Source organism: Acomys russatus, chromosome 11 (assembly GCF_903995435.1).
Source record: "Acomys russatus chromosome 11, mAcoRus1.1, whole genome shotgun sequence".
NCBI classification, from domain to species: domain Eukaryota; kingdom Metazoa; phylum Chordata; class Mammalia; order Rodentia; family Muridae; genus Acomys; species Acomys russatus.
The window spans coordinates 62,086,230-62,096,370 of record NC_067147.1 but is presented as its reverse complement, the minus strand read 5'-3'; the positions used below and the strand labels follow the sequence as shown (position 1 = coordinate 62,096,370).

The 10,141-nt window shown below is 51.2% G+C and overlaps 1 protein-coding gene and 1 long non-coding RNA gene across 4 annotated transcripts in view; one reads left to right on the top strand and one right to left on the bottom strand.

The window, feature by feature from the left end:
- Window positions 1–4,295: 4,295 nt before the first annotated feature.
- LOC127195980 (H-2 class I histocompatibility antigen, D-37 alpha chain-like) overlaps window positions 4,296–10,141 on the top strand; it is a 99,618-nt gene continuing 93,772 nt past the window's right edge. Inside the window, exons 1-6 of one of the 3 annotated variants that reach the window (XM_051153631.1) lie at window positions 4,334–4,397; window positions 4,600–4,869; window positions 5,074–5,349; window positions 7,349–7,624; window positions 7,752–7,865; window positions 8,288–8,610. In XM_051153631.1, coding sequence (XP_051009588.1) covers window positions 4,334–4,397; window positions 4,600–4,869; window positions 5,074–5,349; window positions 7,349–7,624; window positions 7,752–7,865; window positions 8,288–8,382 — 1,095 coding nt within the window. In that variant the 3' untranslated portion in view covers window positions 8,383–8,610. The other 2 variants (XM_051153632.1, XM_051153630.1) reach the window with 2 other exon arrangements.
- LOC127195995 (uncharacterized) lies at window positions 9,246–10,106 on the bottom strand. Its single transcript, XR_007831407.1, has 3 exons — window positions 9,980–10,106; window positions 9,665–9,709; window positions 9,246–9,394 (listed from the first exon to the last, which is right to left on the bottom strand). It is a non-coding gene; the product is annotated as an uncharacterized LOC127195995 (long non-coding RNA).

The following is a 10,141-nucleotide window of genomic DNA, read 5'->3' as shown; positions in this document are numbered from 1 at the left end:
GTGTGTGTGTGTGTGTGTGTATTTAATTCGTTTAATGTTACATTCTTTTTTTTTTTTTTTTCTCAAACAAGGTTTCTCTGTGTAGCCTTGGTTGTCCTGGACTCACTTTGTAGACCAGGCTGGCCTCGGACTCCCGAGTACTGGGATTAAAGGCGTGCGCCACCACCACCCGGCTACACACTTTTTTTTTTTTAAGCTATTTATTTATTATGTATACAGAAGAGGGCCCCAGATCTCATTATACATGGTTGTGAGCCACCATGTGGTTACGGGAATTGAACTTATGACCTTTGGAAAAGCAGCCAAGGCTCTTAACCTCTGAGCCACCTCTCCAGCCCTAGTATTACATTCTCTTTTTTGTCATTGTTTTTTGTTTTTTCAAGAAAAGGTCTGTGTTAGCTTTGGCTATCCCGGACTCATTTTGTAGACCAGACTGGCCTCGAACTCACAGCGATCCCCTGTCTCTGCCTCCCCAGTGCTGGGAAAAGTCCGAATCACCCACATTCTTAATTTTACACCAAACAATGTCAGGTCAAATTGTAGAAAATGTATCACCACAAGCTGAAAACAAAGTTACAGAGGCTACAAAGCCCTTACTACAATGTATCTAATTTACTTCATCATGGAGAGCTGCACCCTTGTTTTTCTGGTCACAAAGAACATGAAAGACTATTTAATTATTGTATAGTTATGCACACTGAATGAAAACATATTAGACCTCAGAGTAGTTTTCTGCCATAAAATTATTCAGCCAGAAATACCAGCTTGGGAGGGACTGGTTTGGTATACTCCACTTGACATAAAAACTGTACAGGCACCGGGCGGTGGTGGCGCACGCCTTTAATCCCAGCACTTGGGAGCCAGAGGCAGGCGGATCACTGTGAGTTCGAGGCCAGCCTGGTCTACAAGGTAAGTCCAGGACAGCCAAGGCTACACAGAGAAACCCTGTCTAAAAAAACAAAATAACAACTGTACAGGCATTGTGGGAGAATCCTGTTGTCCTGGATGGCTTCTTAAGATAAGCAGTGTGTTGGTACCCTGAAAGTGATCTTTAATGCACACAGATGCCAGCACTGCAGGTTGTGGGCACAGACTTCTCCTACAGGCAGGCCAGCGGCTGCTCTGGTGCCTGGAACCGACCTGTCCATACAGATTTGGCTCACTTTCCCACCTTCTGTGCTAGGAAAGCTTCACACAGATTATGCTGGCTCCATCTTCATCAGAAGCTGCTGTGCTTCTTTCCCCATTTTCTTTCTTTCTTTGCTCTGCTGCTCTTCTCTCACCCTTGGAGATGCTCTGCTGCCTCTGCTTGCCAGGCTGCGTCTTCCTCTTCCCCATGTACCTAAGCCACCTGATTCTGAAGACTGATAAGTAAAAGGCATGCTCCTGTAACCGCCAAACTACTTGGGAACCCTGTGCTGCCATCTGGGATACCAAAATGGAATGATTCTCTCTTCCTGGTGACTATTTCCTGAGTTTCCTTATAGCTGGTGTCAGGGTCCCGTTGTTCCAAAGAATTCTGTAGCTTTTCCACACGGCCATTACCTCCCCCAATCTTTATGCTTGCGGCTGCCTCTGCATCCGAGGGTGTGCAGGACGCCACAGTAGCAGCTTAGGGACAGATGGATAGTCACCTGTGGTGGATACAGTTGTTGGTCCCCTTCCTCTGCAAGATCTGCTGATTTAGAAATGAGAAAGCTGTTGCTAGGTAAGTACAAACTTAAGTAACAGAAACTGAGGGAGGGCCATCCTGTCAATCAGAACCTGTTTCCTTTTGGAATGGCAGTGATGTGTTGGTGCTATTTTTTTTTTTTAACCTACTTTAATCGGACTACCTCCCTTCCAACGCCCCAACCCTAGTTAGGAGAGCTAGAAGGCTGGAAGGGAAGTGGGATGTGACGTGCTTCTCTTTAGCTGCTTCCAGCCAATTAGGGTTGTCGGGCTCTTTGGGAAGATACCCACCTCAGTTGTCAGGATATCTAGCAGAACCAGCAGCCTTCTTCTCGCTCTGTCTGTCTCCTTGAAGTTGAACTACAAGTGTCCCTCAAAGCGATCCTTCCTCTCTCTGGGCTCTGATAGTTATACCCTCACAGAGTCCTCAGAGTTAAACTGTGGGACCCCAGCCGCTGAGACTCCACCTTGTTGCTAGACTTCATCTTAGGCCTGTCCTCAAGGTCATGCTAGTTACTGTAAAAACTACAAAGTGTTCCAGGAAAAGAGCCGCCCTAGGCCTGAGCCAATCAGGGGACAGCAGGAAAGTCCCCAGATGTTAAGCGATTGGATGTGAGGCTCGACCATTCTCCTAGCAACAGCCAATCAGCAAAAGACAGGACATTCCAACGGAAACTAGAGACCAGACACATCCTTCGGGAAGGGAGGCACCCCCTCACATCCAATCATTTTAAAACACAGTATCTTATCTTAACCAATAGGCGCTGGCCAGGCTGGAATACCCCTGCCTTGGGCATGCTGGGAGGGAAAGGGACCTATAAGTTACCCTTAACCCAGAGCTCAGACCTCTCCTCCTGATACCACTGATAATTTTGGCCCAGCTCGAGCTGAGAATAAGGATCCTCTTATATTTGCATCGGTTTTATCTCCTGGTGGTCTTTCAGGGATCTGGTGAAACGGGCAAAACAAAATTATCTCTGGCTGGTAAAGACCACACACCTCTCTGGGCCACGAAAGACAACTGTCAGCTGTGGACAAACTAAGGTAGCACCGAGTCCCACACTTGAGATTGAAACAAAAATGTAACTGGATTTTTTTTTTCTTGGAAGCTTTAGTTTATTCAGCTGCATACAATCAAAATAAGATGAGTCAAAGCTCATGATTTATTGTCTTCATAACATCAGCTTAGAACCTGATCACGTGGCCCTTTCTCTTCTGATAGCTTTCCGGTTCATAAGGCTTGCATCTCTTCACGGGCAGCATTCTCTCAGATCTGCAGTTGGGCTCAGCACATCCCACTCTCAGCACAATCTGCTTTGTACTTTTAGCCTTTTGGAGCCCACCACAGCCACCTGTTTCCTGTCACATCCCCGCTGTCCCTGGTCATTATTGCCCTTCTTGTACTGTGTCACTTTGTGAGGCTGGTGCTTGGCACGTTTCTTACACAATGCCAGTCAGATCTTAAGAAAGTTCACAGTCGGCGGTGGTGGCGCACGCCTTTAGTCCCAACACTCGGGAGGCAGAGGCAGGGGGATCGATGTGAGTTCAAGGCCAGCCTGGTGTACAAATTGAGTCCAGGACAGGCAAGGCCACACAGAAAAACCCTGTCTTGAAAAACTAAAAATAAATAAATAAAGATGCTTTCAGAAAGCCTGCGACACATATCTCCATCTGTTGTCTGGGGTGAGATTTTAAGTATTTTTTAAGTTAAAGCCTTAGGAAAAGAAGAAAGCTAAAACTCCATCTGACTCACAGGGTGCTTAAGATGCACTGGGCTTTACTGTTCGTCCATTTCCTTTCCCTCTTCCTCCCCCATTTTGCTTGCTCTCTTTTTCCTCTTCTTCTTCTTCTTCTTCTTCTTCTTCTTCTTCTTCTTCTTCTTCTTCTTCTTCTTTTCTCTCTCTCTCTCTCTCTCTCTCTCTCTCTCTCTCTCTCTCTCTCTCTCTCTCTCTCTCTCTCCCAAATGTGTCAAGAGCAGTCTGAAGAGAGAGACTCAGGTACATGGGGACAGAGGAAGCCTGGGGACAGCCAGCAGGAACCTGAGCCCCTTTCATTCAGCTGCCACATGAAGAAGCCACGTGACCTCATGTGACCCAGCTCTAGTGAAGGCCTTGAGAAACACAGCAAGAAAGCTGAACCGTGGCCTGGGAGACTTCCTGAGCCAGGATCACCCAGAGAGTCTTGGTGTCACACACTGTGGGAAGTAATCAGTGGTTGGTGTCTCCAGATGCTGAGTTTGGCTGCCTTGCTACACAGCAGAGGATGACTGGGGAGCTCAGTTCTCCTCAGTCTCCTGTGCAGGTCCCAGGACTCTGAAAGCCCCAGATATCAAAGAGGAGGAATGATCCGGCCTTTCCATCAGCCCTGAGCTATTATAAGGCCGCACTCTTATCATTCGGTTTCAATTTTAAGTGTTTAGTGCAAAGTTTTAGTCTCCACTCCAGGTCTGGGGTGGGGAAGCCCAGGTTTCTTGTCTCCCCAGTTTCACCTCTGCTCCTAACCTGTGTCAGCTCCCTCTGCCCGGACACTGATGACAAGTCCGCGGTTCTCACCCCCATTGGGTGGCGCGATCCTGCGGAACCAACCAGCTTTACCGAGGGCACTGGTTGTAAAGTCCACGCAGCCCGCGGGACTCAGACGCGCCCGGATCCCAGATGGGGCGATGGCGCCGCGCGCGCTGCTCCTGCTGCTGGCGGCCGCCCTGGCTCAGACCCAGACCCGCACGGGTGAGTGCGCGGTCGGGAGGGAAACGGACTCTGCGGGGGGCGAGGGGGGACACCGGGGAAGCCGCGTCCCCGCGTCGCCCACCAGACCCTCCGCCCCTGCTCCACCCGCGTCCCGAGCCCCGCGCCCTGCTCCCCTCCCGGCCCGCGCACCTGCCCGGGGTCCTGGGAGGAGGGTCGGGGTCTCACCGCGCGCCGCCCCCAGGCTCACACTCGATGCGGTATTTCCACACCGCCGTGTCCCGGCCCGGCCTCGGGGAGCCCCGGTTCATCTCTGTCGGCTACGTGGACGACACGGAGTTCGTGCGCTACGACAGCGACGCGGAGACTCCGAGAATGGAGCCGCGCGCGCAGTGGATGGAGCAGGAGGGGCCGGAGTATTGGGAGCGGCAGACACAGATTGCCAAAACCATCCGGCAGACTTTCCGAAGGAACCTGAGGACCGCGCTCGGCTACTACAACCAGAGCGAGGGCGGTGAGTGACCGCGGTCAGAGCTCACGTCCCCTTCACGTCCGGACACCGGAGACGCCCGGGTCCCAAGTCCGAGGTTCGGGAGGAAAAATGGGACCCGGGACGGTTTCCCTTTCGGTTTTGAGGAGTCCGCGGGTGGGCGGGGCCGCGGGGCGTGGATGGTCACGTGGGGAACAGGAAGGTGAGGCTGACCGCGGGGTCCCACAGACTCTCACACCATCCAGGGGATGTCTGGCTGTGAGGTGGGGTCGGACGGGCGCCTCCTCCGCGGGTACTTTCAGTACGCCTATGATGGGCGCGATTACCTCGCTCTGAAAGAAGACCTGAAATCCTGGATGGCGGCGGACGCGGCGGCGCAGATCACTCAGCAAAAGTTAGAGCAGGACGGTGTTGCAGAGGGAGTGAAGGCCGAACTGGAGGGCGAGTGCGTGGATTGGCTCCACAGATACCTGGGGACCGGGAAGGAGACGCTGCTGCGCACAGGTGCAGGGGCCGCGGGCACCTCCTCCCTCTGCCCTCAGCTCAGTCCTGAGGAAGAAGAACCTTAGCTGGGATGGTGCCCCTGTCTCTGAGGGAGGGTCCTGGGTCTCCTGATCCGCCATGGCAGGTTCCCTCAGTGTCCTTTCTTTTCTTCTCTTCCTTTCTTCCTATCTTCTTCTTCTTCTTCTTCTTCTTCTTCTTCTTCTTCTTCTTCTTCTTCTTCTCTTTCTTTTCTTTTTTTTCTTCTTCTCTTCTCTCTTCTTCTTCTTCTTCTTCTTCTTCTTCTTCTTCTTCTCTTCTTCCTTCCTCCTCTCCTCCTCTCCTCCTCTTCTTCTTCTTGTTTGCTTTTCAAGACAGGGTTTCTCTGTGTAGCCTTGACTGTCCTGGAACTCACAAAGATCTGCCAGCCCATTGAGTGCTGGGATTAAAGGCCCAGCTAGGTTCCCCAAGTTTCTAGAATTTTCCAACTAAGACATTCTTCCAGAGCCTGAGAAGGTGTAGCACACTTTAATCCCAGCACTTGAGAGGCAATGGCAGGCAGATTGCTGTGAGTTCGAGGCCAACCTGGTCTACAGAGCAAGTCCAGGACAGCAAGGGCTACACAGAGAAACCCTGTCTCAAAAAATAAAAAGTAAAAACCCCAAACCAAGCAAACAAACAAAAATGTCCTAGCTCCCTGTGTATGGCTTTACATCCTTTCTACACCCCAATTCTATCTTTTCGTAGATTGGTCACATGAACACTTATAGGGTGCCCTTGACAAAAATTAAACAATAGAATTTTTTCTTTTTTTAAAAATTATTTTCTTCTTTTGTTTTTAGTTTATGTACATTGGTGTTTTGTCTGCATGTCTGTCTGTGTGAGGGTGTCAGGAGCCCTAGAACTGATAATAGACAATTGTGAGCTGCCATGTGGATGCTGGGAATTGAACCCAAGCCCTCTGGAAGAACAACCAGTGTTCTTAACCACTGAGCCATCTCTCCAGACCCAGAATTTCTTTTTCATTGCTTTTTTTCTTTCTTTCATCTTTTGTCTTTTTGAAGGCATTATTTTGCTTTTAGATTTTCTTCCTCATTGGAGTGATATTCTTTCTCCATCCCCTTGTATTATCATTTGTATCAGTGCCCACAGGTGCCAGGAGACACTGCTAGCCTGGATAATTAGACAGGTTAAGTCAGTGTTCACTGTAAGGAGAAAGGTTCCTGTGAGCTTGGACTATTTCCTGCCAGAATTAACCAGCCAGACCCTCCTGCTCCCCCTCTGCCCCAACAAGCTGCAGTGCTCCCCCTAATGAGTCAGGAATTGACCTTCCTCAGAGACAGGGGCTTCTGCAATGGAGGACTGGAGTGAGAGGGAAGATCCACTCCCCTGTGAGCTGCTGTGTTCCCAGTGGGTGCTGCACTGGGTCCACAGCACACTTCAGGATCCTGTGTGACTTGCCTTCTATCTGTCCCCTAGAGGCAGGGGCTGGGAGTCATTTTCTTTGGCTGAGTGTCAGGTTCACCACGTTTCTGCTGCACACTCTGGAGATGACTGTTCACTAGGACAAGCAGTGAATGCTGGTCAGCAAGATGGACACATGTTTGTGCCTCAGTGGTGGCAGCGGTAGTTGGGGGCACCATTCATGTAGCCCCTGCCACTACTTTCTTATTTTGATATGAATTCAAACACATATTACTTAATTATTTTCTGTTCCTTCCATTCTTCTACTATGTATCTTAAGCTAGAGAACATCTCATTAAAAAACAAAAAGCAAAACAAACAAAAATACTGACCTGCTGGTTCCTTTAGATCCCCTCTTAGCTTCTGAGTCCCCTCCCTGCCCCCCAGGAAAATGTGCAGTTCTGTGCTGAGGGGACCAGCTCTGCCTGCAGGTCACCAGTGTGGTGACAGTCCAAGTGTTCAAACAGAAACATAGTTCAGTGTTGTCATTCATTTAGTTTTGTCTTTACAGACTTCAGCTTATCTTGTTAATTGTGGATTTTCTTAAATCCCCCAACAGACCCCCCAAAGGCACATGTGACCCATCACCACAGACCTGAAGGTGGCATCACCCTGAGGTGCTGGGCCCTGGGCTTCTACCCTGCTGACATCTCCCTGACTTGGCAGCTGAATGAGGAAGAACTGACCCAGGACATGGAGCTTGTGGAGACCAGGCCTGGAGGGGATGGAACCTTCCAGAAGTGGGCAGCTGTGGTGGTGCCTTCTGGGAAGGAGCAGGATTACACATGTCATGTGGTGCATGAGGGTCTGCGTGAGCCCCTCACCCTGAGATGGGGTAAGGAGGGTGTGGGTGCAGAGCTGGCCTCAGGGAAAGCTGGAGCCTTCTGCAGCCCCTGAGCAGGTCAGGGCTGAGAGCTGGGGTCATGACCCTCACCTTCCCTTGCTTTCCCTTCCCTTCCCAGAGCCCCCTCAGTCCACCGTCTCCATCATGACCATTGCTGGTGCTGTCATCGCAGCTGTGGTCGTCTTGGCTTTTCTGATCCCTGTTGTGTGGTGGATGAAGAGGAAGAACACAGGTAGGGGAGGGTCTGGGTCTGGGTTCTTTTCTTTTTGCTCTTTTTAGAAGGGTGCACCATGAATGGGAAGCAACACAGACACAGAGGTGCGCGCACACACAGACACACACACACACACACACACACACACACAGACTCACTCACACCCCAAATGCACAACCACACCCATCTCTGGGTCTGTGTGCTGACACTCACCTTACTGGAAATCACATGGAAGATGGAGGACAGCTTCAGCAGCCTGAGGCTTCATGTGCACTGGGCATGAGTCTCAGAGGTCAGAGGTCAGAGGGGAAGGTTCCTGCTTAGTCCTACTGAACCCAGGCTGGCACTGGTTCATTCCCTACATTCCTTCTTCCTCATGACTCCTGACCCTTCCTGGTCTGTCGCCATAGTTCTGGAAACTTCCTGGGTGTCTCTCACAGCTTTTCTTCTCACAGGCACAAATGGAGGCTATGCCGTTGCTGCAGGTCAGTGTGTGAGGGAAGAGTTGTCCCTGAGGCCCTTGGGGGGAAGCTGAGGTGAAGGTCCTTCCTCCAGCCCACCTGTCAGTCTCCTGAGTGTTTTATTTCTTCTGCTGCAGGCAGGGACAATGCCTAGAGCTGTGACTTGTCTCTGCAGCTTGGAAAGGTGACACCTGGGGGCCTGGGATTGAGGATGGGGTGAAGGGGAGAGGACTGGGCCCCAGGGCCTCTGAGATTTAGGCCTGTGAGTGAATGGTGGCCTTTGAGGTGCTTTCATATTGACTGACATGACTCTTCTTGCCTTGGGACAGCTGCCTCGTGGGACTGCGTGACAAGTTCTGAGTTAAGAAACAACAAATATTTCTTGGGAAGCAATGTCTCAGGGTTTCTGCTTTTTTCTGTGCACATAATGGGGAGAACTGGGGAGCCCAGTGCACCCCTACACCCCAGAACCCTCTCTGTACCTGCTGCAGAAGATTCAGTAACTTAATGATCCATGACCAAAGTAAGGCACAACTCCAAGGCCAGATTCCTTGTGGAAGAGGCTGTACCAGCGTGTGAACACTTGGTTTGTTAGTCTCCTGTGGACCATGACTATAGCAATCTATTGTATCATTGTTTTGTCTTTGTCCTGCACTCAGCTTTGCACGAACTCCACAAACCAGTAAGTGGTTTGCACTGAAGTACCAGGCTTGTGGTGGCACAAGCCTTTGATCCCAGCCCTGGGGAGGCAGAGGCAGATCTTTGAGTCAGAGGCCTGCCTGGTCTATAAAGTGATTCCAGGACAGCCAGGCAGGCCCTTGTTACATGGAGACACCTGCTGGAGCGGGGAATACTAAGGGGTGTGTAGGTAACAGTGTCCCTCAGTTATTTGGCAGTTCTAGAGTTGTGTCTTGATGAGTCAAGTGACAGCCGTCAGGAACATGGACACACCTCCTGTGCACCTGCAGGTGACAGCCGTCAGGAACATGGACACACCTCCTGTGCACCTGCAGGTGACAGCCGTCAGGAACATGTACACACCTCCTGTGCACCTGCAGGTGACAGCCGTCAGGAACATGTACACACCTCCTGTCCACCTGCAGGTGACAGCCGACAGGAGCATGTACACACCTCCTGTCCACCTGCAGGTGACAGCCGTCAGGAGCATGTACACACCGCCTGTGCACCTGCAGGTGACAGCCGTCAGGAGCATGTACACACCTCCTGTGCACCTACAGGTGACAGCTGTCAGGAGCATGTACACACCTCCTGTCCACCTGCAGGTGACAGCCGTCAGGAGCATGTACACACCTCCTGTGCACCTGCAGGTGACAGCCGTCAGGAACATGGACACACCTCCTGTGCACCTGCAGGTGACAGCCGTCAGGAACATGTACACACCTCCTGTCCACCTGCAGGTGACAGCCGACAGGAGCATGTACACACCTCCTGTCCACCTGCAGGTGACAGCCGTCAGGAGCATGTACACACCGCCTGTGCACCTGCAGGTGACAGCCGTCAGGAGCATGTACACACCTCCTGTGCACCTACAGGTGACAGCTGTCAGGAGCATGTACACACCTCCTGTCCACCTGCAAGTGACAGCCGTCAGGAGCATGTACACACCTCCTGTGCACCTGCAGGTGACAGCTGTCAGGAACATGTACACACCTCCTGTGCACCTGCACCTGCATCTTCAGCTCATACACTTTGGCTTCTCCAGTAAATCTTATTTCTGATGGTCCTTGGCTCTTGCACACTAAATCTAATTTGTAGATAACTCTGTGAGTGGGACATGCATGTGTGTGTGTGTGTGTGTGTGTGTGTGTGTGT